The following is a 26,542-nucleotide window of genomic DNA, read 5'->3' on the forward strand; positions in this document are numbered from 1 at the left end:
AAGTCCACAAACCCACTGTGGCCTGCTTGTTGCACTACCACATGGCAGTAGTGTTGTCTGTGAACCCCTGAACTAGCCTTTCTCTGGAGGATGGGACAAAGGCCAAGCAAATTGCCCTCAGCTCCAGACTGATGTGGAGCTGGGACTCCACTGGAGTCCTCCACATCTCCCAGGTTGCTGTCCCAACCCAGAAGCATTGCATCGGTCACTACTGTCAGCTCCAGATGGGGAGGAGAGAGGGGTCTACTGGTCCAATCGTGGTCCATTAGCCACCACTGCAGACTCCTTTGAAATCTGGACCAAGATGGAGAGATTGCCCTGATGCTGCACCCAGTAACAGTTTACATTGCACTGCAGACCTTGCATGTGCCAACGGGCATGCTCAATGGTGTAAGGATACGGGAGGCCCCCCACAAAGTACATAGAGGGACCCCCCTCCAAACTCACTTGGGAGCTCTCATGCCAGGGTACTGTGCTGAGGGGGCCCCCTTGAGGTCAGGGCCTTTGTTACGCCACTGGTTATGCTTCAACAGTAGGATGCAGGAGGCCATCAGTCCCAAGAGCCTCAGAATCAGTCTCACCAAAATCTGGGACAGGGGTTGAAACATCTCAATCAAAGCCCAAATGTCCAGGACTCTCTGCCTCGGAGGGTAGGCACAGCCCTGCCCCGTGTTCAGAATAGTTCCAATGAAAAGGAGCATCTGAGAAGGAGTCAGATGCGACTTCAGCATGTTGATAGTGAATGCATGAGGTCTGCCGTAGTCTGAAGATGGGTGAAGACTGCCTGGGCCGAGCCTGCCTTCAACATCCAGTCGCCGAGGTTGGGAAACACTGGATACCCTGACCTCTCAAGGTGTGCTGCGCTTTTGTGAATACCCGGGGGGCACTGAGGAGGCCGAAGGGGAGCACAGCAAATTAGAAATGCTTGTGGCCTACTGTGAACCACAAGTAACACTTGTGGGCTTGTAGGATGGGGATGGGTAAATAAGAGTCCTGCAAGTCCAACGCTACCATCGAGTCTCCAGGGGAGGCAAGACCTGAGCGAATATGAGCATCTTGAATTTCTCTTTCTTCAGGAAGGCATTGAGGGGTGTAGATCTACAATGGGGCAGAAAGTAGGGGGAATAGCAGTCACGTCATACATCTGCCACTGGCACCCTCTCGATAGCTCCTGTGGCCAATAGAGCCCGCAGCTCCTCCTGATGGAGCAAGAAATGATGGTCCTCCGTCAGCCATTCTGGGGATGTGGCAAAGGCGGAGGGTTTTCCACAAAGGGAGGTGGATAACCCATCTGCACAATTTGTAGCACCCACTTGTCTGAAGTGTTTTAAGTACACTGGGGCAGGTGGTGCCCAATCCTGCCAATTGGATGTTCATGCTGGCTTAAGGGCTCACTAAAGCGGCTTGGAGGCTGAGGTAGCTGGAGGAGTAGGGGACTGGGCAGCACATTGGGTCTGGAACATGCACCCTCTGTGGGATCTGTGACCCCAGCTACAGAAGGGCTGCGAAAGCCTGCTGGGCAGGCGGGTAGGGCTTGTATTGCAGACATTCAAAGGGGGCCAGGCTGCAACCTCGTACAGGGTGAAAAAACAGTTGCTGTGGTCTGACCGCCAGAGAGAGGCCCAAGGATCTGCTGGTGACCCGGCTTTCACGATACCCCTCAAGCGCCGTGTCAGCCTTGTCGTCAAACAGGCGGGAGTCAACAAAGGACATGTCGATCAAAGATGCTTGGACATCACCTGAAAAGCCAGAGGACAGCAACCAAGCATAACAGCAAAGTTACGTCATACAGGTGATGGCTCTGCCTAGAGACTCTGTGGTGTCCAGTCTGCACCTCATGGCGAACTTAGCTGAGTTCTGACTGTCCACCAGTGCTTGCTTCAGGGTAGCCTAGCCCTCCTTCAAGGAGGATGGGGCAACAGATGTGCACAGAGTCTCAAGGAGTATTGGAATATTGGTCCAAGATGCATGCGATGTTCACCGACCGCAAGGATAAGCTGGTGAAGAAGATTCTCTTCCCAAAGGTTTCCAGTCTCTTGGATTCCCTGTTCGGTGGGGTGGAAAGGAATGCGTTTGGGTTGACCTTGAATGTGGCGGCCTGCACAATCAGGCTTTCAGGGGAGGGATACTGGGAGAGGAAGGCTGGGTCTTCTGGGGTAGGACGATTGTGACGGACAATCATGCGGTGCACAGGATCCCCTGTGCACGGTTTTACCCTGGCTCTCAGAAGAACGCATGTAAGGGCCTCACTAAAGGGCTCAACAGAGCCCACCCTTGGGTGAAACATCTCTGTCAAGACAATGATCTTGACCTTGATGGCTGGCAGTTGCAAGTCAAGGACCTTTGCTGTCCTATGCATCACTGTTGCAAAGGATGGGCCTTCCTCAGAAACAGGGCCCAGAGGGAAAAGCATGCCAATATCAGGGGAGGTATCCAGACTACTGGCATCTCCCAGCTTCGCATACCAGTTGTATGCTTGGTTGGAGACCTCCTTAAAGGGTTCATACCCCTCTTCATCATCCTCCCTTCAATATCTAAGGACAGCAAGTCTTGAGGTAGGTAAGGCCTGAACGGGGCCAAAGGCAACATTGAGTGGTGTCGGGCGGTGCTGTCTCAGAGTCAGAAATGTCAATACGCTCATCGTCCAACAGCAGGGACTGCATCGGGAGGACAGTGGATGGAGGCATGCATGCCAGCATTTGACCGGATGGATACAGGCGGCCTGGGGGCGATGAGGGCGAATCTATCAGTGGTAATCCAGCAGGGGCATCACTTGGCTCTGTGGGGCCCAAAGGTGCTCGAAAGGGAGTCAGTGGACCAAAGATGACATGCATGGCATTGTAATATTCTTTCAATTGGGCGGGGGTCGCTTCGGGTAACTCAGGGAAGCGCGGAGTAGGGCCAGCTGCCGGCTCCACAGATGGAGTGCGGGAGCGGGCCTAAAAGCATGATGTTTGGATAGGGCAGCCAAAGAACGCTTTGACTTCTTGGACTTATCCAACTTCGAGGAAGATGTTTTGAAGTGGGAAGACTACAGCCCGTGGGAATGACTTTGGGAGTGGCCCCAAGATCTCCCTTGGGAGCAGGACCAGGAATGACATGGAGCTTTCTTCTGTTGCGCCACCAGGAGCTTCATCGCCTGCAAAGGCCATCCTGCTGAGGTGCATCGACTGGCACTCAGCGTAGGCTTTGGCGTTGTGGCCCGACCTCAGGCACCAGAGACAGACCAAATGGGGATCAGGGACATACCTCTGTCTGTGACATTCCCCACAAGGCTTAAGACCTGTAGGTTTGTTAGGGGACATGTCCTTAGTAGTGGGGACAAATTGCTGAAAAAGAGTAGACAGAAACTAGAGAAATATGGTTAATAAGTGACCAAGGTAGCTCTCCGAATCTGCACTGTTGGCATGAAAAAAAAGAACTAGTCAGCCTGTAAAGGCATTGTGCACGTCACATCCTATGAGGAGCTGATCCACCTAACCGTATGCAAAGGTACTGCTTAAGGTTTTCCCTATACAGTCTCACACCTTGGAAATAAAACAAGGTGAGGAATCTGTAATTAGAAGTCTCTATCAGAATAGCTGTACTCCTCTATGACAAAGAACGTACAGATGGGGAATTCAGGCACCAGTCTCCTCTGAAAACAGAAGGTCTATGTTTCAGTTGCCTCTGTGTTGGAGCTGGTGATAGAGGCTAGAGTCCCCTCTGTGATGAAGCCTGCAAGGATAGGACATTCAGGATATTTTCTGTTTTCTGATGAAACCAGTGGGGCAAATACAAGCTACGCAATGATATAGCCTGTGGGAAGAGGAAATTCCTGCTCCAGTTTCTTCTTTAACGGAGCTGGTGGGGGCAGGTGATACATGCTTTGGTCTCTGCTGTGGTGGAGTCTGTGGAGGCAGGAGAAAGGGATTCCAATATCCTTTTTTGATGGTTTATGTGCGAATAGGACATCTATGCTCTCCATCTTTCTCTCTATTGGAACAAGTGGCATATCCAAGCTCCTCAGTCAGGGAGTCTGTGGGAATAGGCACTGAAGATGCTTGTCTCCTCTGTGATGCAGCCATAGTGGACAGAAGACAGCGTTCACAAGATCCTTTATATTGCTAACTACTGGGTAAATTCTCATGAGAGGAAATGGGGGTCTCTTCAACGAACATGACTGAAAAAAACCCAGACTGGGAGCAGAGGAAAGGATATTGTTAGCACAATTGAGAATCCTGTGTCCAAGAAAACATTTGCTACTTTAGTGAAGAACACAGCTTATTCTTTAATTCCCTGCTTCAGAGAAATTCACATTTAGAGATGGCAGCAATACTTGAACGCCTCAGGTTTGCAGCTAACAGATTGACAAAAATGGTTTAGCAAGGTGTGCCCATCAGCTCTAGGGCTTGTATCCAGAAACTCATATCCATAAAGCATGAGAGACACAAGTAGACTCTAGAGAATCAAGTCCTGAAAGCATGAGGAGCTTTCAATTGTATGCTGTTTATGTAGCAGCATTATGTTGGCACACCAATTCACTCCTCTTTAAAGGGTTCATCCTTAAAGTTCCAAACAGTAAGCTGTGTATGAGACAGAGATAATTGAATTGACACCTAAGGACATGGTCATGACCTCCCCAGGAGGCGCCCAATTGAGTGTCTCTAGTACAATGAGTGTAGTTATGGTGGGCATCTTTAGCAAGACCTCAATGAGGTTGCGGACCGTGGTCAGCATCGGGCATGAAATTGATGGCAAAGGTAACATGCATTCAGACTACCACCTTACACCTGTAAATGAACAATTAAGGCTCTGTGGATGGCACAGGGCCATGTGCACACCTTTTTATTTCTTTATTTTACAAAATGCATCATTCATATTTAATTTCATATTAAGAAAGCATAATCTTTGCTTTCCTTGAAACTAAATACATCTTTCTAAGCATGCATAATGTACAAGCAGGGATTGTTTGAGGCACTCATTTCCTTCTATATACATTTTTGCAACAAGGAATGTTTATTACGAAAGGACAACACAAAAGGATGCTGAACGGAGTGCTGAAACCTTTCAAACACTCACCCCCCAGTCACAGATCTTGGTTAAATCCATTGTTCTTTGGCTCATCATGCCACCCCATTTGGACCCAGCAATATGTAATTCAGTCTTGACCCTGCTCCCCAAGGGAGCAGTTCAGCCCGAGCTGCCAGGCCAGGTCCTCCCTGGACTAGAAACAAGCATCCTGGGACTAGTTTAGGGGCATCACCCCTCATCAGACAGGCTAGCTTGAATCCAGTGGCACACTGAGCAAGGGACAGAAGATCTCCCTGCATTATATTGCTAACTGGGACAGGCATGGTTTCTACAGTGTTGTGAACTGTTTGTTCCTCTCCTAAACAACGATTGCTATCTTCCCCATTCCCAAAACCTGATAGAGCCAAGTCTTATGACTCGGTATATCTTCCTTGCCCCAGTAGCACCTACTCAACAATGCACAAATCAGAGTAATGATGCGACTCCGGGGAGAATGCAGTTTAAATACTACATCAAATCTATATCATCTAGGTCTTCCCCCTAACATCTTTTAAGTTTTGGGCAATGAGAGAGAAAATGTAAAATGGAATGACCATATACTGGTCCAGCCATCCTCCCTCTTGGATGTAACTCAGTTCTGTGACCTACTCAGTATGTGGCTATATTTGTTAGTGTCTCTGTTTGCCGAGTTGGACACACTCATTCTTAGTCTGGAAAATAATCCTCAATTCTTTGACAGTGAAGTGTCTCAGCCTCCCAACTTCCACCACTTCTTGTCTGCTGTTTCATTAACATGAGTGTCCACCATAAGGAACCTTTAAACCTCAGACAGTATGTGTTTGCTGTTAGCCTGAGAGGAGTATTGGCTCAGTGGTCTTCTCGCCATATTAAGTACTATCTAAGATCCATGGACGGGGTAAAGTCTGGAATACTTATAATGGGCATAAGCATCACAAGGCCACGTGGCACTTGTGACAGGTGAGGATTACAATCTCCATGACTTGTTTTTTGAACAGCAAGGCTGTTTTTCAAATATGGTCACCTACTAATAATTTGTCTGTGAAACACCAATATTTCTTGCCCCCCGCTCCATTCAACCATGTGAAGCAGCTGCATTGCGTGATAATAATTTAATCTATGGTAGATACCAAACACCCCCTCCCTGCAATGTCATCAAACGGTCCACATGGCAAGCTTGGATTTCTTCCCTCCCCACACAAAATTGTTTATTATTCACTAAATCTGGGTCGGCTGAATTATGCGCAATGTATAGAAATCCACGCAGGGCTGTCATTTTCACTATGACAATCCGTCCTACACAGGAGGGACCTCGCAAATGCCTAGTTTGCAGGTCGACTTCAGAGATTATTATCAAGCCACTGTAGTTTTCATTTGCTTTTTTCTCTGGCTAGGGAAAAGTTTTTCCTATCATCTTATCAAGCTTGTGCAAATGCTCTTGAACTGACTCAGAACCAATTAGAATATCGTCTTGATAAGCCAACACCCTGCATTCATCCCCAAGAAGTTGATACATGAGCTTTTGGAAAACGTATGCCGCTGAAGCTAACCCAAATGGCATTCGTAAGAAACGGAAAGCTCCAAATGGCATAACAAAAGTCGTGAGATAACGGGATTCTCTACTCAGCTCAACCTGATGATAGGCCGATTTGAGATCAATTGAAGAAAATACTTTCATTTCCCCCCAACTGTGCCAGCATGTCCTGAATTTTTGGCAAAAGGAAAGAGTCCACCAAAATGTTCTCAATCAAGGACCTCAAATCCACACAATCTCAAATCTCCAGGCTTCTTAATTGCCACAACAATTGGTGAAACCCACTAAGATTAATCAACTGGCTCAATGACCCTATCACAACATAATTCACATAGATTTTCTTTAAGTTTCCCCCTAATGCTTAACGGCACATTACGTACCTTATGCACCACCAGGACAGCGTCCGGTTTGAGTACAATTCTGTGTTCATACCCTTTTATCAAACCCAATTAGTCTCTGAAGATGGTTTCGTGCTTGTCTAGAACATTTTGTAAAGAATCCAATGTTATCTCAATCTTCTCAACTAAAGTAATTGGGTGGTCCGTGCCTGGCCTAAGTACCATTCCAAATTGCCCTCGGTCTCTCCACCCCAAAATATTGTAACCTCTCTTAGCCACATATATTTTTGTATTGATGGTTTTGTGTTGATATCTGATTTTCTCATGAAAATAACCCATCATGTCTATTTCCTGACCACCAAAAGCAACTGTTTTTATATGAGGCGGTGAGGCGGTAGTAGGGTAAACATCTTCCAGTTCAGATAATAATTCTCATCTGATATTATTATTATAGTTATAGGTAAACCAGAATCCACTGCAACATCCAACATGACATCCCCAATTTTGATTTTACAAACCGGATCTTTTGAAGATATAGAAGAGGTGTCAACCAAAACACACCTTTTCATAAAGTCAACTTCATCGATAGTCACCTTACCGGCAGGAAACATCGGAACACACAGCTAGCAACCTTCCATAAAGGTGCATTGCAATTGCAGGACAATTTGTTGCATTAAAAACACGTGACTTAGAGCCACACCTAAAATAGACTACACTCTTTATATTATTTTTTCTTGTATGATTCAGTGTAGACATAGATGCTTTACTTTTTGGCAATATCATGTTCTCATTCACAACTTGAGACATTTTTTGTTTTGCTCAATTCTTTAGATGCTATTAAGGACCGTTCGATGCCTCTGGCTATCTCCAATGTTTCATTCAAAGTCCGGTTTCTACAACATAACATTTTTTTCTTGAATTCTTGTGTCATAACAATTCACTACTAATTGATCCCTGAGATATTGGTCCAATGGCTCTAAAAATTCACAAGTAGAAGCCAAAACCCTGAGCTCCGCTATGAAGTTGTCAATTGACTCATGTTGAAATTATTTTCGAGTGAAACATTTGTGCTTTTCAACAATTATACTAAGATCGTCCTTGAAATGATTTTCTATTCTATTGACCGCCTCTGTAAAGACATCACATTGATCAGCTGAAAGCGGTTGTGCTTGAGGTTGGTGATCAAAGATCCTTTGTCCTTCCGTTCCAAGGCAATTATCCAGAATTGCTTTCTTTCTAATGGCTGAAAAATTCAAGCCATCAATAGCTAATAAATAGCTTTCAAATGGCTCGTACCAATGGTGCCATTTGACCGTAGGGATACATGGTTCCGGCAGAAACGCCACTGGTAAATTTGCAGTTTGCATTACAAAGTATTATCTAATTATACAATAGAGATAATATGTGAATTGCTGAAAAGAACTATTACGAATCCTAAACACTTTAAAGTGAGACTTGAAGGTGTGCGAATCGCCGTAGAATCAATTCGCTAATAATAGACCACTGTTTTATTTGAAAGGAGAAAGTCAAATGTTAATGTGCCAGCTCCATGCCATAAACTTGCTGAAAATGTTAAAGTGTGCGAGTCACTGTAAGCTTCTCCAACCTTCTCTAATCAACTCGCTAAATCAAGAACAAACATGCGAGTCACTGTTGCTATGGCAACACCGTTCTGACGATTTAACGTGTAACAGCGTAGCGGTGTTTCCCAGTCGGGCTAAATAAACTATCAAGCACGCGAGCGTCGCCACGGCATTGCTGCTTGCGAAGGATATCCTCCACAGAGTAAAGAAAGACAAATAACGGCCCAGTGAGAGCGGCTGTAATGAAAGTCAAGAGTGTAATGTCGACTGAATTGCAGGCAGTGCTTAATTTGTAAATAAAGAGGTGCCGGTGCTCAAAGCCCTTCTCTTAAACACGAGGCTACTGTAATTAAATCTGCCAGCACTGAATACTGAGGCAGCATAATCATGAAGCCATCTCGGGCCTCTTCAATCCATTTACGGCCACCCCTGCCCCCTTAGCTCATCCTGCAACTTTCTCCCTTTATGACACTTTTTAGTTTTTTCCTTTTTCCGTCTTTCCCATATGTGTCTTTTGCTCGCAGCAAATGCTTGAGGCATAAGAATAAGCCCCGGCCCTCACAAATAAGAGCCGGTGCTCAGCACCGGAAACAACAAGCACAAATTAAGCACTGATTGCAGGACTCGCAAAAGAAATTAAAGTGTGCAAGTCACTGTGAAATTAGTCTGCCTCTCGAAAGCAATTGTCAAAAGTTAAGGGCGTAAGGTAGGTTTCACACACTCATAACCAGGCAGTGTGGAATGCTTTGCAGGACTCGCTTAGGAAATGAAAGTGTGAGAGTCACTGTGAACTGAATCTGCCGTTCGTATGTGATAAAGGAGAAGTCACCTTACCGGCAGGAAACATCAGAACACACAGCTGGCAACCTTCCATAAAGGTGCACTGCAATCTATATCTCGGTAATGTGACCAAAGCCGTAAGGAGTCTGACACCGCCTTATTTCTATTCAACAAGTCATGTGAAACCAGGCGCCACAATTTCCTTGTCTGAAATTCACTCCATGAATACACTGCAGATTCTTCCAAAATTGTGCTAATGACAACTGACGGTGTCACTAAATCCTTTTCACGGTGTGGACGTGAGATTCACTTCGTTGAATTATATTGAGTTATAAAGAACTCCATCATTGGGCCATACATCCTAATAAGAGATCACTGCCTTGAGAGAGCAGACATGGATTAAAACACTTATTTTCAGTGCTTGAAATCGGCCACAGAGAAAATCCCCTGAGTGGTCGACTAGCCTCCCTTTGCCCTGGGTATGGTACAGCTGTGGGACCCACGTTGTTGATGCCTGGGGTGATGTCAAGACCCAAGCACCAGATTCAGGAGGAGACCCGACAACTCTCTTCACCTCAAGTGTTAAGAATCAAAATAAAAGCTGACAACCAATGGGATGAGACGCTTTGGAACACGCAGCCACGGCTGCTGCACACGTAATGTCTCATCTGAGTGCTTACCATGCCGAGAGTGACTTTATCCCAAGGGCTGAGATTCACGTACTTTCGCTGGCGTTCCTGAAACATAAAAAGTCATTTTTAGTGAACTGATAAAATAAAGCGCTGAGGGTGTCACTTTAGAAGAAAGAACAACAAACGTGCCACTCCCACTAAAATACTAAGCAATAAACAAAACATGCATATTCTTTAACTTTTGTAATTGGCCAGTGCTTTATTTGTGAACGAATGAGTGCCGGTGCCAAAGCTCTTCTGGGAAACAACTCAATATTGGCGCGGAATATCAGTGCCACTTGAATCCACTATCAGAGACCCCCTGTCCCTTTAGCTCACTTTTGCAAGTGCCTGTTGTCTGCCTTTGTGATGGTTTTTCCATCTTTCTCTCTCTCCAATCTTCTGATCTCTCTGTTCATCTGTCTCCTGATCGTGGGAAATGTCTGATGCAGAAAATCAAGCGCCGGTCCTCAGACTGATTTCCTGTGCCCCCCACCGGCAACCACCATCTTCAATTAGGCAGGGAAATTGCCTTTAAAATAACGGCAGTGAGTCTAGCAACTCAGGGAAAGAAAAAATATCATACGAACACGTGATGCAGCCCTGAGTCACGTGACGCACAAGCATTGTATGGACTGTGATGAATGGCGCTTGCACAACATTGCACAGTTATTTAACCAGGGCGTCTCATAACTGGTTAGGTAACAGGACAGTGCACACTGAAAAGTAGGCAGAGAAATAAACAGAATATGACAACTGTTGCCTGCATTAGACAATTTACATGCACCCTTCACTGTAATGACAAACGGAACTTTCTGATTCACAACTAAGAAATAAATTATGGCGACAGAAAGTGAAACGCAGGAAAATAAAATGAAAGCTGTGTGCGTGTCCAGACATCATACCAGGAAACACAAGCTCAGGATGCACTTTATAGTTTGGCCATGGGGGAGTGGGGGAGCATCGTTATCCTGTGAAAGCACAAGGATTATTTTGGAAGCACCATGAGTGCGTTTGTGCATCTGGTTAACCCTGGCCCCACTCCCCGTTCATGCTCCTGCTTCCATCTCTTGCTCAGGTGGTTGGATCTCTGCGATCAGCCAGGTCAGCCTTTCCGTCTCATTAGTAACACAGTGTTTAGCCAATGAAAGGTAGCACATAACCGGATGGCACAAGACTCTGAGGGAGACCCCCCAGCGGAAGGAGGACACGTGCGTAAGATGAACAGGAGGACTGCACCCCCCCCATAGTCACATCAGAGACCCCCATCGCGTCTCACAGACAGGTTGCAAAGGCGGCTCATTTCTGTCTCAGCGCAGTAAACGGCGGGGCGCTATGCACTCATCCCTCAGTCTTCATACACCGAACCCTTCATCTGAACGGCCCACCCCCTGGAAGTGTCATGCGGACTAATCATAAAATTAATTTGTTTGCAAGCCTTCGACCCTTCTCTTGTAGAACACTGTCAGTGATCCTCTACTGACACGCCTGTAATGCCGCAGCTAGTTTGTTGCCTTAGTTTATGACATTTGTTTTCCAGAGTTGATGCATACTTTCTCCTTAATTCTCTCCTGGCACGTTTTATCAACTCACTTTGATCACCACTCCCTCCTGCTGTGTGGTGTAATAGGTACTCCGGTAACCACTGCTTTCTGATGGGCCCAGGGCTCTCAGCAGTCTCCCCCATAGTGGCAATAGTTCAGAACCGCACTGAGAATGCACAATAAGGGCCCCCGATGAACAAGTTTCTTACCTTCAGTAACGCTTTATCTGGTAGAGACGCAGACTAGCCGCAGATTCCTTACCTTTGAATTTCCCAAGCGTCAAACTGGATCCGGAAGATTTTTCATGAGCAGTACCCCTGCACGCCAACAGGTGGCGTCAAAGAGGTCTTAGAGCACTGTTATCATCAAAATAATGATCCTTCACATAATTTATGTTATGGGGAAGTGGGGCTAATAATTGATCTTTTATTGCCTGAACACGAAAGTTTGACTGATCACGCTAAAGTCCTTGTATAAGCACAGGAAGACATCTTGTATATCCATCAGGAAGAAGTATAAACATATATGCGAAAAAGTACCTTCCACTGAACATTATAAGGCTACTGCAAGTCACGGAGGAGTGGCCAGGACCATATAGAGGAATGAGGCCGAAGCCAACCTCGACCTAGCCACCCTAACATCCACAGGCTAAACGTTCACCTTCCCTTTCTGTGAATGGTCGTCGATAGAGCAGCTGACCACTTCCCGCTTCACAGCTAACGCGGGCTTCAAGTTAAGCCAAAGCATTGCAACAGTAACTCTCCAAGTTGTAGACAAAGCCCTTCTCATGACGCGCAACAGCGACCCCTGCCTTCTGGTTCTGCTTTAACTCCCTGCAGCCTTGGACAAAGTCACCCATCGAAGCCTGGTACACATCTCTCGACCCACATGGGACTCACTGATTCTCTAATGCAGTAGTTATTCTCAATTCTCTCTGAGGAATTCATTCAGTTTGCACGATCCAGATGTGAGCGGCGACCTGCAGAAAGCCACAAGAATCCATTAGTCCTCCTAGAATCAAGCCCGCCAATACACCAACGACAACAATCTAAAAATCGTGTCATCTGCAACGCAAGACGTTTTTTTCATCTTAAGACATTCATATATGTCCAGTACCAAACCCAAACGTATAATTTCTAACAGCTTGAAAGAAACCCATAGCCACAACTGGCTCTCCCAGGATTGAAGACTTCCCTCCTCAGCTCAACCCCAAAGTAAAATCTCTACACCTCGTCATAAAGAGCAACCTCTGCTTCAAACCCACTTTACTAAGAATATGGACGTAGCCTGGCAGCAACTCCCCATTAACCAGACTTCACAGCACTACCCAAGGTCTGTACCTTTTCCTACTTAGACAGCAGCGAAGCGTGATCTCTAGCATCCACAACAGCCATCTGGTCCCAACGCAGAGGCCTCTGGGTCACGGTCTGACTCCTCAAAGGGCCACAGAAAATCAGCCACATCACTAACACCGAAGGAATTACTTTGGCCACACTGCAAGCATACAGAAAGTGGGACGATCGAAAATGCCTTTTCTTTTTTCCAATACATTTTGTTGGCATTTCCACTGCAATAACCAGCAAATGAAACATAGCACAGTTCAGTAACCCCACCGAGCTAGCTAGTGGTCACTCAGCGTGTCTCAGAGCGATGCTGCAAGACATGGTGTCTCAACAATGCTATCCGCTCCCCTCCCTTTGGGCCGAGGTGCCTCCAGTGTCCCCTGCCCTCCTGCTACGTCTCCCTGGGTTATCCTGCCCCACACTCCGTATGCCCGCACCTCTGCATCTAAGGTTTGGGGGTGGTCATTGTGGGGATTAAGTATGATCCCCCAGACCCTCCCATGCTTCTGGAGGCAGCCTCTGGCAGTGTATATGGATATTCAAGTGCCATACACCTGTCCAATCCGATCTGCCACTTCTGAGGGTGGAGGGACATCTGCTGATTTCCAGTATCTGGCAATGCCACCGTTGGCCCAATCCATAGTAGGGTCCTTTTGTACCTATTGCCCTCAATGTCTGGGATGCAGCAAGGTGTGTTTAGGGTTGTAGGGCAGCAGCCACCCCAGGATTCTGCTCAGACAGGCCAGGACTCCCGACCAAAATGGGGTAAGGCCAGTGTAGGTCCAACCGCGTGGAAGAAGTCTCCTGTGTGTGTTGAGGGGTGCAGGCAGAGGGATGGGGTAATTACGCCCATTTGCCACAGTTTGGAACAGAAAATGCCTTTTCTTAAAATGTCAGAAGAAGGCTGAACTGTCTCAAAAACGTGTTGGTCCATTTTTCATATTTCCAATATAAAGATTTAGAGGAAAAATTGCGTGCTCACTTTTTGCCTGATTGGTTGAAGCAATTGATCCTTCTCCAGTTCTTCCCATCTAAACCACCACCAAAGTTGATCTCAAATATCTAAATATTTAATAACTGATTGGAGGACTGATGGCGTTATACAACCCACAGGGAGTGAAAATGGCACTGGATTGTGCCTGGTAGTCCCTCTCCTAGTGATACACCTTCACGGGCTCACACTGCCATCTCCACAACCACAACCGTTCACTTGGAGCTTTCAACTGATGCAATGCACATAAGGAGGTTTCTCGGTACTTCCCCTCAAGACTCTTCACAGACCTTGAGGGTTCATCCCAACTACAGAATTACTCTCTCGCCGCCACCACACAGGAAAATCTCAATCTGAACGGTTAAGGGTGAAGACACTTTCTAGTGACTGCCATGTGTTGGATTTACCATGTGGTTGACTGGTGAACCCGTTTAAAAAGCCGCAGGCAGCCCCGAGGCTTGCACAACAGCGTACTTCAGATTGTTAGCCTGAGTCCTAAAGCCTGCAGGGAGCGCGCGCAGTGTGTGCTAGAGGACAGTGGAAAGAGTGGAAGGGGAGCCAATTTCTAGTGACTGCCATGTTCATTATCTTTATCATGTGGTTGATTGTTGAGGCAGCATTAAAATACAGCTATGAGGCTTGAGCAAGAGCATCATTGAGACTCCGAAAGTGCGATCTACAGCCTACAGGGAGCAAGGACAGCGAGAACGGAAGTGGCAGGCATTTTACAAGATACTTAGGTAGTGAGGCAGCTGTAAAACCTGCAGCCAGCTCTGTGGTGGAACCTTGCAGGGGGCAAAGACAGTGTGTGAGGACAATGAAAAGATATCAATGGAGCCATGCACAAGAAATTATTCTATTGCTAATCTATCGTTCTCCAGATTTCTAATTTCCTATGTTGAGCCTCTGTGATCATACTATAGATTTCCTACATTAATTTACAGAATTATTGAACTTTTTTCTATACTTATAAGGCACTATAACTTGAAAGAAGATTCCCAAACTAGCAGCATTTCGACTCCCACATTGACAGATATTGTGCCACCCAGAGGCAGTGACACTATAGCAAGGTGTATCCAAGCTCTGCATGCATCAAAACACTGGACAATGAATCCATGCCCTCTTTGCATGTTTGCATTCTGCATTACCACTGAATTTCAGGACTGACCTCCACTGAAGTACCTCGAAATTGACAAACACAGATCACCTAAAAGGACATGCAAAGTTCTGGTCTGTGCGTAAGAGGTTAAGGGGATCCAAGCAAGGTACCCTAAAGATAGTCTTACCTTCCTGCTGAAGGACGTGAACGGGTCAAGACGTTCTTCGTACTGTGAGGAGTACCGGAGCTCTGTGTCATCACTGCTTCCGCCCTACAAAGCAGACAGAAGGAAACAATCACTAAGTCAACAAAGAAACTCAAAATATCAAGAAACTCAAAGTATCAAGAAACTCAAAGTATCTATCACTAGGCCTCTGACACTCATCGCTCTATTACTTTCTGCTTCTTGGGAGACAGTTCTAGGATCCCACCTACACGGTTTGATGCCTCCCATTAGAGTTACCTGGAAATATGTTTTAACACTGCAGACAGCTGGAGGAATTTTTCAAATGACACCGTTGCCAGTGGATTAATCATTCCTCTCAACAATATCCTTTTACACGGTAAAATAAAAAGCTATTCATTTAATCGTTTTTCAAAAACATATATTTGTCAGTGAATAAAAACACTCTGCCATATACCCCTTACTTCTATTCTATATGTTTTTCATCTATAATGTTAAAAATAAGCTTTATTTATGTTTATAAAATGTGCTTTGCATGAATGCCATCTCGGTTTTTACCAGGCAATGGAGCTAACGTCCAGGTTAATTTTAAACAGAATGACATCTTCCATATTTTTTTCTTAAACGACAGAAGATCTGAGGATTTCTATTTTCTTTAACAACTGAACTTGTAGCGCCCTCTCATGGAAACACTCACTACATTCCTGGGATGTTCCCTCAGGAATACTGAGGAGGCACAACAGTGCTATCCACAGGTCCACCTTGGGTCAGGGACAGAGGCAGAGATTTCCAACCCATGAAAGCCACTGGAGTACGGAGATCCAAGCAGTAAGCGCACCCCTAACGCCCAGGGGGCGTTTCTTCTCAATTATGGGTACCTTCTGTCTCAACCTTTAGACATATTAACATAGAGTGTCCAGTGCCCCTAGATACTAAAGCTGGAGGGTACTTCGAGGGCAGTAATACATTTTTGCCACAAGAAACCAGATAACAAGCACCAAGGAGGTTGAAACAACATACATAGAGTGATGCACACATCAGTGGGTGAGAACATCTCTCCAGTGAGCAATCATGGCAGCTTCTTTTTGACTACAGTAACCCTTAAGATAAAGTAAAACAAAGAGCAATGCACACCTAATCACACCGACAAGCTTTGCTCCATACCCTCATGGCCGGTGTGCTTAGTTAAAAACCAAGGACAGTTGTCCAACAGGTACTATATTCACAATGCTTTGCTTTCAGAGCAGTGGTCATCTACGCAATTTTATTTGGTAGGCCAAAAAAATACTTAAGGAGTGCAAAAGTTTTTTTAAGCCAAAAATTAGACTAACAAAGACAGGAAAGTTGGACAGAGCAAGACAATCTTTTTGAGTGAAACGTGAAAAGAGAGAATCTGGAAATTAAGACTCAACCACAAATGCAAAGAACTAAGGCGGTCATTATGAGTTCGGCGGAACTCATTCTCCTCACTTCACTGTCAGTGCAGTAAAGCCCCCACCGGCTCTATTATGATTTTCCCACTGGGCCCGCTGTTTCCGTCCGCTGGGCCAGCGGGAAACAGGGCCTTTACATTGATGCCGGCTCCTAATGGAGCCGGCGCCAATGTGGCGGTGTGACAGGTGCAGCAGCACCCGTCGCATATTTCACTGCCTTTAATTCGGGCAGTAAATGCACAACAGGGCAGTGCAGGGGCCCCCAGGGGAGCCCCGAGTAACTTATTCCTCCAGCCTTTCCCTGGCGATGTAAACTGCCAAGAAACATTTGGTGAAATGGGACTCATAATCCCTGTCGGATTTGAAATGCCAAGACCGCCAGGCTGCATGGTGGCGGCAGCCTGGCAGTGTTTTCACCGTGGTGACTCCGCAAGGGTCATAATATGGCAGGCAGACCACCACTACCGTGGCAGGCCACCCGACATCCGTAAATCTGTCCATGGACTGCCAGACTCATAATGAGGGCCAAAGTACTACAAGTCACAAAAACACCTTTCATTAAATAGCTCTCCTTGAGCCGAAAAAACATGTAGCATATACGTAGCTCCGAATAAAAAGTGAATTGGCCACACACAGATATCACCAATCCGATCCCAGGAGCTTAGACAACATCATCAATAGACCTCATATTACCAAATGACAAATGAAGGATCACCACAGCTGGATTGCATCGAACAAATAAATCTTTTTAATCCTGTTAATTCTCCACACCTCAAAAACCAAGACCCCCATTTAATGTGCTTTCTACTTCGTGACAATTAACATACTTTTCTCACGAAACAGATAAACTGTCCAATTTCAACCTACTGTAAGTTTAGAGATGGCAAGCAGGCTCGAGTGAAGCTGAGACTCGACAAGCGGTGACCAGCATGGGCAGCAGGCCCGAAAAAAAGGCCAATGTTAACAAACTTTGTGGATGCTGGTTTGCCAGTACTTACCTTGGCGTTTGTTAACCAGAAAGTTAGAATTGGAGCTGCTGTTATTGCTTGCACATTGGTTGACCTTCAATTCCCACACGTTGCGCAATTTGACAGGATTTAAACCCAGGATGGTCTGTCCTGGAGCATTTTGTGGAGCGCCTTCTTCACAGACGCAGGCAGCCTTGGTAATGTAGTGATCAGCAATGAGACTCCCAATCCTGTTGTTAATAATGGTATCAACACTTTTTCATCAACAGTATTTTTACACATTCCCATGCTTTAGGAGCGATGTAAGAGAATCCCTGTCCTGATCTAGGTCTGCTGGTATGTGGTAAGAGTGCAAGTGGAGTCCAGCACAGCGGAGGTGCCTTGAATGTATGTGTGAGGAGTTTTAAAAGAGTGCATTTGTGTATCGTGAGCCAGTGGATCTCTCCGAGGTGTGATGTGAGTTCTGTGTGGGAGGTTGAGGATGAGCCTGGCTATCACGTTCTGGATGGTTTGTAGTCCTCTAGTCAGATGCTACGAGGTCCCTGCGTAGTGGGTGTTTCAGTTGTCAACAACTTGCAGGTGATTAGGGCATGAGTGACAATTTTTGCTTGGGCATCATTAGAAGATCTTCCTCGGCATCTTCAGGGTGTGAAAGCAGGATGCTGTGACAGTGTTGACTTGTGCGGTTATATCTAGTTTGCTATTAAGAGGTTTGTGGCATGGGACCAAGTTCGGCCGGCTACCAGTTGGAGTCCCACAGTGACATGTTCCTGCTAAAGATCACTACTTCTGATTTGTCAGTGTTGAGCTTGAGATGGTTGGCTTTTGTCCAGTTAGCGACTTCGGTCAGGTGGACTATGAACTTGTGTTGGGGTTCTTGTTTGAGAGGGAGAGTATGACTTCTGTGTCATTGGCACAGCAGAGAATGGTGATGTCATGTGTGCGGATGATTTTGGCCAGAGGGACTGCTGAAGAGGGTGGGGCTGAACAATGAACCTTGAGGCACTCCAAAGATGACTTTGCGTGCTTCCGAAGAGTACGGTACCAGACTGAGGGGTGTTCTATCTGTTAAGAAGGAAAAGTGGAGACTAGGTACTTGGGTGCCAATCTTGTGTAGGTGCCTGATGGGGATAGGGTGCAGGATGTTGTCAAATGCTTGAGAGAATTCTAGGAGAATGAGTGCTGCCATGCCTCCTCTGTCAAGGATCGTACGGATGTAATCTTTGGCAGCAATGAGTGCTGTTTCTGTATTGTGGTTGGGCCTGAATCCGGACTGTGTGGAGATGAGAAGCTGGTGGTTTCTGAGGTAGTCTGTGAGGCATTGGTTGATTAGTTTCTCTAAGACCTTTGTTGGGTATAGTAGGAGGGAGATGGGCTTGTAAGTGGCAGGGTCAGTGGGTGGTTTGTTGTGCGGGGGCATGGTGGTGGAATTTTTCCAGGTGTCTAGGAATGTGACTGCATTGATAGTGGCATTAAGGATGGGTTTAGTGCTTCACTTATCAGTAGAATTACCTCAATAAAAGCGTGGTGGGCGGAAGTTCAAATGCCCCCCCACTCCCGCAGTGGATGGTCTTCATGGGAGCTGCAATTTTGATGGTAGCGACAGCAGGCCACTAGGTGGTTCACTCTTCGGCTGTGATGGGAAGTTGAGTTGCGACTATGACTGTGTCCAGCTGAGGGTCACATTTGCCATATATGGAGGTAATTTTGTTACAATTTCCAAGAGCTTGTTGTAAAGGCCCTGTGATGGGGTGATGTTGCTGCAGGAGTCAGGAGGTGCAGTGAAATCTTTGATGGCAAAGATTTCCTGGGTACTGTTAGTGCCTGCGTCAATGAGATCTGCAAGAGCTGTTCGTTAGGTGTTTTGTATCTGCTGGTAGTAGTATCTTAGGGCTGATTTGGAGATGTCTTCATCTGTGGTGTCTCAACTTGCTTTCCATTTGTGTCCAGTTGCATGCAGTGGAATTGTCAGCCCGAGTTCCTCTGTGTACCAGCTGGTCTGTTGTTGGGCTCATGCCATTGGGTTGCCCTTAAGGGGAGCCAGGATATTGATGCTTGTAGTGAATCACCTGCTGAGGTTCCTGGGGGCTTTCAACAAGTTGCTGGTGTGCTCGATCCAGTGCGCAGAGGGTGGATCCCACTCCTCTTCTGTGATGCTTTTCCAGCTGTGTCGGGTGGTTCCGGTGGTGGTAGAGAGTAGGTATGCTGAAACTGATGAGGGCATAGTCTGTCCATATTATAGTTGCTTGTTTGTCAACTGTGATATTGCTGATTGAGAAGAACATTGGGTCAAAGAGGTGTCCAGTGTGGTGGGTGAGTTTGGTAATGTGCTAGATGAGGTCAAGGTTTCTGAGTTTTTTTTAGAAGGGCCGTAGAGTTTGGGCTGGTGTGGTCTTCTAGGTGAAAGTTAAGGTCTCCAAAGACGATGAAGGTACTGTCATTGATGATGAGAGGTGCAATAAAGTATATGATGTCACTGGAGAAATTGATGCAGGCTCCTGGTGGTCTGTATATGAGGATTCCATCCAGAGAGAAGTTGGCTGTGATGTAAATCTTAAACAGAAGGTGTTCATTGAGCTGGTAGATGTGTCCATGTAAGCTGATAGTGCCTTTGAATACGATAGGGACTCCACCTCCGGGATTGTGCTGTTGGTCTTGCCTGGCGATCCTGTTTGTGGGAATGGCTGTAGGTTTGTCCAGTGGAGAGATTGGGGTTAGCAATGATCCATGAGAAAGAGCAGTTCCAGAGAGTGGTCATGCAGTAGGTCTAAGTTCTCCATTGTGTGTTTGATGAGAGAGCAGGTGTTGAAGAGTATGTTTAGTCCGTATGAATGGTAGGCTGGTTTCTATACATGTGAGCGAGTGGGGTGCTGGGTGCTGTTAGTGTGGGAGTGGTGGGTGTAGGGAGTGGGAGAGTGCATACGTGCTTGCAGGAAGCGCATGTGAATACTCATGCTGTGTTGGTAGCAGTGTGGTGAGCAGCAGCCAGAGTTGCGGGTACAGAGGAGCGTGACATGGTACGTTAAAGGTGAATAGGGGAAGAAACAGGGTTCCTGGTGCTAGGCGTGGTTCAGGCATAGGAACGTGCAGACAGGCTTGCCTTTTGCATGCCCCACTGCAGCCGCCATTAAGTAGGACCTGGGAGGGAGGAGGTGCCATAGGCAGAAAATCAGTATGCAGCAGCTAAAGTAGACTTGGCCATTATGTACATTTCCAAACTCTGTGTTGTGAAGGTGCAAGGGAGAAGGGTGTGCAAACTCTTGAAGTGAGGGAGATATTATCCTTTAGAAGCCTGGGCCACAGGTTGCATAATAGAAAATGATATAGTCATGCTGCTGCATCTCAAAATTTGTGTTTTCTAATGTTGCTTTCACAAACGCAGAGCAGAATGATAAAAAGATGCACAATCAGACCTTTTTTTGAAAGTCTATTCATTCTGTAACTATGACAGGGCAAAGGATATACTGAATTGTATTGCCGCATTTATATAGCGCATACTACCCCAGGTAAAGCAGTGGTCAGATTGTATAGATATTTGGAACCCACAGTGGTGGACTATATTAAAGTCCTTCAAGTTGTACAGTAATGTGTGCTAGATCTCTTCAGTCATTCCATGTCTGTTCATTTGGTGATGGCTGTTTTTTAACCCGTACAATGATAGTAAACCCTCATAGCAGGTACGTCTTATTTGACTTTAAGAGGTATAGCTTATAATCTGTTGCTGAACACTGTGTATTATGGTTTTAGTACTATTGTGGGCCATAACTGTTACATATGGAAGTACCTAACTATAGAACGGCATGGGAAAAAATAGGCCAGCCCTTCTTAGCTTACCTGCATATCGAAAGCAGTTTGCTGGTTGAGTTTGCAATTTATGGATTTAAGCTGAGGACTGCGCTTGAGGGTGTGACTGTTTTCTGGGCCCTGTCGCCAGGATGTGGGAGGTGGAGTTATCTGGCAAATAGCCATGTTTTCAACTGTCTTCTGAAGTATATAAGCTCCTGGTGCTTTTGATGCTGGCTGGTAAACAGTTCCAGAGTTTAGCGCCTTGTACTGAATAAAGAAGTGTGTCCTCTGATTTCCTATGGTAAGATGCATGCCTGGAGTGCAGTGTTCATTTAGTTTGTATTGCTTCAATTTAACTTGTAAATTGAGGCGGTTTATTTAATAGGCTCTGTGGACAATGCAGATTGCCTTGGACACTGCCCTTCTAGCTATAGGTAGCAAGTGGAGTAATTGCAGGGCTGGAGTCATGCTTCCTCTTGGGTGAAGACAAAGAGGAAGCCTTGCTGCAGTATTTTGATGAGTTGTATAATGTGTATGTTGTGCAGGCTGTTGGCATAGTCAAGCTTGGAGATTATGAGTGTGAGGATTTCTTGCAGTTTATGTAGGTGCGCAAGGTATGGGAAGAGGCAACAGTATTTTCAATGTGTAGAAGACACTCTTTGTGACTTAGATAGCATGACGTATCAAGGATAGGTGTGAATCCATGGTTACTCCTGGTTTCTAACGTCTCTTGATGTTGCTGGAGAGGCTCCAAGTTCCTTAGGCCCTACAGAGTTAGGCTGGTACTTTTGCCATTGTCTGCAGGACGTAATCCCTGTCTTTGTGATATTTAGCATAAGAGAGTTATTCATCATCCATGTGTTTATGGCACAAAGGCAGTGATCTAGTAGAGAACTGTAGAGATGTTCATTTCTTTAAAATGATTTGGGTGGCATCTGCATAGTTTTAACAGGTGATGTTGTATGATTTAATCAGATTTGGTAAGAGGGATAGGTAGATATATTAATAATATTATTAATGTAATAATAATATTAATGGGTGCCAATCAGAAACCTATCCCTATCAACCAATCAGAGCCCAAGCTCCAAATCATCTAATGAAACCCTCGCCTGGGAAACCAATCAGAACCCTAGTCCTATCAACTTTTCAAATCCCAAGCCTTAAATCCAATAGAAATGCTAGCCCTGGCCAGCCGAACATAGCTATCCACCATACATTAGGGCAATGTATTTTGGAAGATTTGGATTCTGGTGTCATGGTAACTGTGCTGTATCAAGTTAAAAGGTGCAGGCAGGAGTTTCCAGTACATTAAACAGATTAGTACACTGCTGAAGATGAACTTTCTAGCAGTTAAATAGACATAATCACATACAGATGCTGGTGCCAGAACAGTGCAATACTTCATTCATGATGTAGTGCTTGTCAAATAACACGGAAAAGGGTGTCAGAAAATAAATCTGTGGACTTTTCAACCAGAAATTGACAAAGGTGCCATTTGTGGGCCATGGATGTATGTGGCAGTGCCTCTCTTACACAAATGGATCATGTTTTAATGCATGGTATACACACAAACATATAAATAAAATAACTCAAACTCCTCCATTCAACATGCTTCCAGGAAGGCTTAAAGCCACATACCCAGCCTAATGACATTTTTGAGAGAAGGCAGCAAATGTGAAGATGTGTGTTTCTTACTGTCAGAGCCCATACTCTTGTAACACCACTGCAATATTCACCAATTCACCACTATGTAGAGTGACTACCTGGAATGCAGGCACATTCTGGGGACTAAGTATAACAATTCAGGACAAAGGGTTAGAATTCAGGGCAAAAGGTCAATTTTATGGACACATCTAAGGAGGACACACAATTTTATACAAGTAAATAGACGCCATGTCACTCATTTTCCTGCTTATTTGTGTCCTAGCTTATGAATCCATGGAGCATAGCCTCCCTAACATCTCTTGTGATTGGCTGGCTTCTATACTTCCACCGTTTGCTTTTAAAGCACTACTTTTTTCTTTTGGATTAAGCACTCCATGGGAGTGCATGTGTTTTCCAGCTCTCCCGCATGTACTTCTCTCCCTCTGCACTCAGTGTTGCTGTCTGTCACATGGGTGCTTCTCCTCGCACCCTCAATGGTGTGCGCACACTCATGTATTTACCCCATTTCTTTCTCACCTGTGTGCTTCTCCCCACCCACTCTACGTTGCTGTCTTGCATGTTACTTCACCTCCCTACCCTGTCTTGCTTTCACCACCAGTGCTCTCCTTCTCTCTCACCCACTGCTTCTCCACCTCACTCATTCTCTGTTGCTTCCCCCATTCCCCCACCCGTTCCCTCCTTTCTGCCCACTACGGCCCTCCATATGACTCCCATTCACATTTAACAAAAAAAAAAATATATATATTTGTGGTACTTATTTTTTTTTCAATTGGCTGATCCAAATCAGTAAATTTAAAAAAACGCTTGAGTCATTTTGTAGGCGTGCATGCATGGTGTGTGCTCTTTAAAAATTATGTGACTGATGTGTCATAGTGCCTTTTATTTTTACTTTTATTTTAGCCATGCTTCCGCTGTATAGCAAAGCTAAAAACCATTAGCAAAGCAAGTAGGTCCCAAAGGTGAAGGTTATTGGCTTTGCCAGTGCTTGTTTGTTTCAGTCATGTTTCGCTCTTTTTACTTTGTACAGGCCGCTAATGTCGAAGCTCCAAGTGTGCACTATTAGAAAGTTATGAAATACTTAATTTTAGTGTGAACCTGCTTCAAGCATGTACATACCCTTTTCTTTCTCGTTTCCCACCACAGAATGTAGCAGTGAGATATCTTTGTTAGCACTCATTTTAAAACCCAGGGATAATAACACTACTTGTGGTCAGTGTGCCTCCGACTAAACACCATTTAACTCCATCTGCAGGTAATGAAGATTAAAAGAAGTAAGCAGAGGCGCCTTCGCAGGAGTGTTACTAGCCCTGCCAAGTGTCACACATCTCGGTTTAGAATAACGCATTTCTGGTAATTTTCCCGCATTGCTGCGATGTCTGAGATTGTCACGCAAGTCCTGAAGTGTGGTAAAACCTTGTTCCAGTTTCTCACTTTGCTAAGTAAGCTCCTAGTAGTGTTTATCAAAGGCCACAAGATGGAGCTGGTGTATAACGGAAGGTATAGGATCATTATATATTACGATATTTATATGGTTCCCTCGTCTTCATCGCTTGATTTTGCTTGTTAGAAAGTGTCACTCATAGTCGTTGAAATGTCACTCATAATTACAGTGAAAATATGAAAATGTCACACATAAGCAATATGAAACCTTGGCAGCTATGTTTACTTGATATGCATTTGATTTATTTGTGCATTTGCTAACAGTTGGGCGCCTTCATATAGACGGCTCACTGCGGGAAATAGTTCAGTATTTGCAGCGTAGGGAAGGCGTATGGAAGCTCACAGAGAGGGAGGCTCAATACCGAGAGAGACAACACACGAGAGAAAGACGTCCACAATAAGAAAAGAGAAATGCGCAGAATACAGAGAGATGCGCAATGAGAGGTGAAAAGGCGCAAACCAAAGAGAGGCAGAGAGGCGCTAGGAGGAGCTATGGAGCGGGGAGAGAGCCTGCTCCTGGGGTTAAACCGCAACTCCAGCTGCAAACAATACAAGTTACACAATTAGAAATACAGAAACACATCTGGCCGAGTCACGGGCGGCGGATGGCTGATTAGGCCTCACGGCAAATGGTGTCGCTGCAAGTTTCATGCGGACTTTCGGTATAAATTACGGACGGTCCGTGTACATCACCGTCAGGTGCTCGGTGGTCACCCTGCCATAGGCCAGAACTTGGAACTAGTTAAACAGGAAGTAAACAGTGGGCAACAAAGCGTTCAGTTCACAATCAACGCTTTTTGAAATGTGCTGCACTCGAGACAATATTATGGTCGCTGGTTTCTGAATGATGACCTCCTTCTGGCCGCCTGCGCACTTTCACGCTAACTCCTTTGACTTTTTGTCTTTTTTTCCGACGTGGAACCTTTCACAGATTCACGTTTGCATCTTCTGCCATCTGCTGGACGATCAAGGAATAGTTTTATAAAACTCTCACCTAGTGTTTCTGAGTTTAGACAGCGGAGCTTGCTCCGGGACGAGTAGGTAGGGTGACCACCCGTCCGTAAATTTCACGGACTGTCCGTAATTTCGCCCTGCCGTCCGTTGTCCGTGATGAAAGTCTTCACGGACAGCATTTGTCCGTAATTTTAGCCATTCACCTAAAGGACAACGGAGGCAGGGCGAAATTATGGGCAGATCAGTCTCCCCAGCTGGGCTGGAAGGCAGGGAGTCTCCTGTGTTCTGAGGGAGGGGCAGACAGATAAGAATCAGACCTTCTTGCCAGGGGGTCTCCTTCCCTAAAGACATGCAAATGTGCCCAACTGGTTAATCTGCAAATACAAAGGGGCTTGAAAACCTCCATTGACTTTACTAAAAGGAGTCATTGAAGTTTTCTGGTGGCAAAGATATTTCTTTTAGAGAGGTATTGTAATGGTGTTCCAAAGTGAGCTGTGGGGTGTGTGGTTTTAATGGAGTGTTATAACATTTTTTTAGTACTAGGTATAAACTGTATATTATTCAAATCTGTATTTGAAAAGCACTTTTTTTTAATTTAACCGAAATGTGTTTGCGCATTTTGTAGCAGCCTTTATTATGATGTAATTGTATTTTTCACAGTTCTTTCAGGTACCTCGGTACCTCGTAGTACTAACAAACATTGGAAAAGCCAATAGGCCTCATCTACGAAAGAGTTATTGGCCCTGCTAATGTGTTTTAGCCATTAGCAATGTTGTACACCAGAGTAGCTGCTGTTCAGCATGGCTTAAAGTTAGTGGCATAGTTGAGTGGAGTAGAGTGGCATAGGAGCAGTGGTGTAGAACCCTGTGGTGCAAAGTATAGTGCAGTGGGGTACAGTGCAGTTGTTTAGAGTGTGTTAGCATAGAGTACAGTGGTTTAGATTGCAGTGGCATGGAGTGGCGTGGGACAGAGTAGAGTGGCATAGAGTGCAGTGGAGTAGAGTGGCATACAATGGAGTAGCAGAGAGAGCAGTAGTGTAGAGTGGTGCAGTGGCATAGATTGCAGAGTAGACTGGCGTTGCAGGGAGTACAGTGGCGTAGTGTAGAGTGGTGCAGAGTAGAGCAAAGTGCTGTAGAGTGGAGTGATGTAGAGTGGCATAGAGTCCAGTGGCATAGAATGCAGTAGTACATTGGTGTAT

General features: G+C 45.5%; 1 protein-coding gene across 2 annotated transcripts in view; it reads right to left on the reverse strand.

Annotated features, from left to right (window-relative positions):
- CUX1 (cut like homeobox 1) overlaps positions 1–26,542 on the reverse strand; it is a 1,145,546-nt gene that overhangs the window by 21,304 nt on the left and 1,097,700 nt on the right. For both annotated transcript variants that reach the window (XM_069226953.1, XM_069226954.1), the window contains exons 19-20: positions 15,102–15,185; positions 9,947–10,003 (exon numbers count right to left, since the gene is read on the reverse strand). In XM_069226953.1, the coding sequence (XP_069083054.1) occupies positions 9,947–10,003; positions 15,102–15,185 (141 nt within the window). The remainder of the gene's footprint in view (positions 1–9,946; positions 10,004–15,101; positions 15,186–26,542) is intronic.

This window comes from Pleurodeles waltl, chromosome 3_2 (assembly GCF_031143425.1).
Source record: "Pleurodeles waltl isolate 20211129_DDA chromosome 3_2, aPleWal1.hap1.20221129, whole genome shotgun sequence".
NCBI classification, from domain to species: domain Eukaryota; kingdom Metazoa; phylum Chordata; class Amphibia; order Caudata; family Salamandridae; genus Pleurodeles; species Pleurodeles waltl.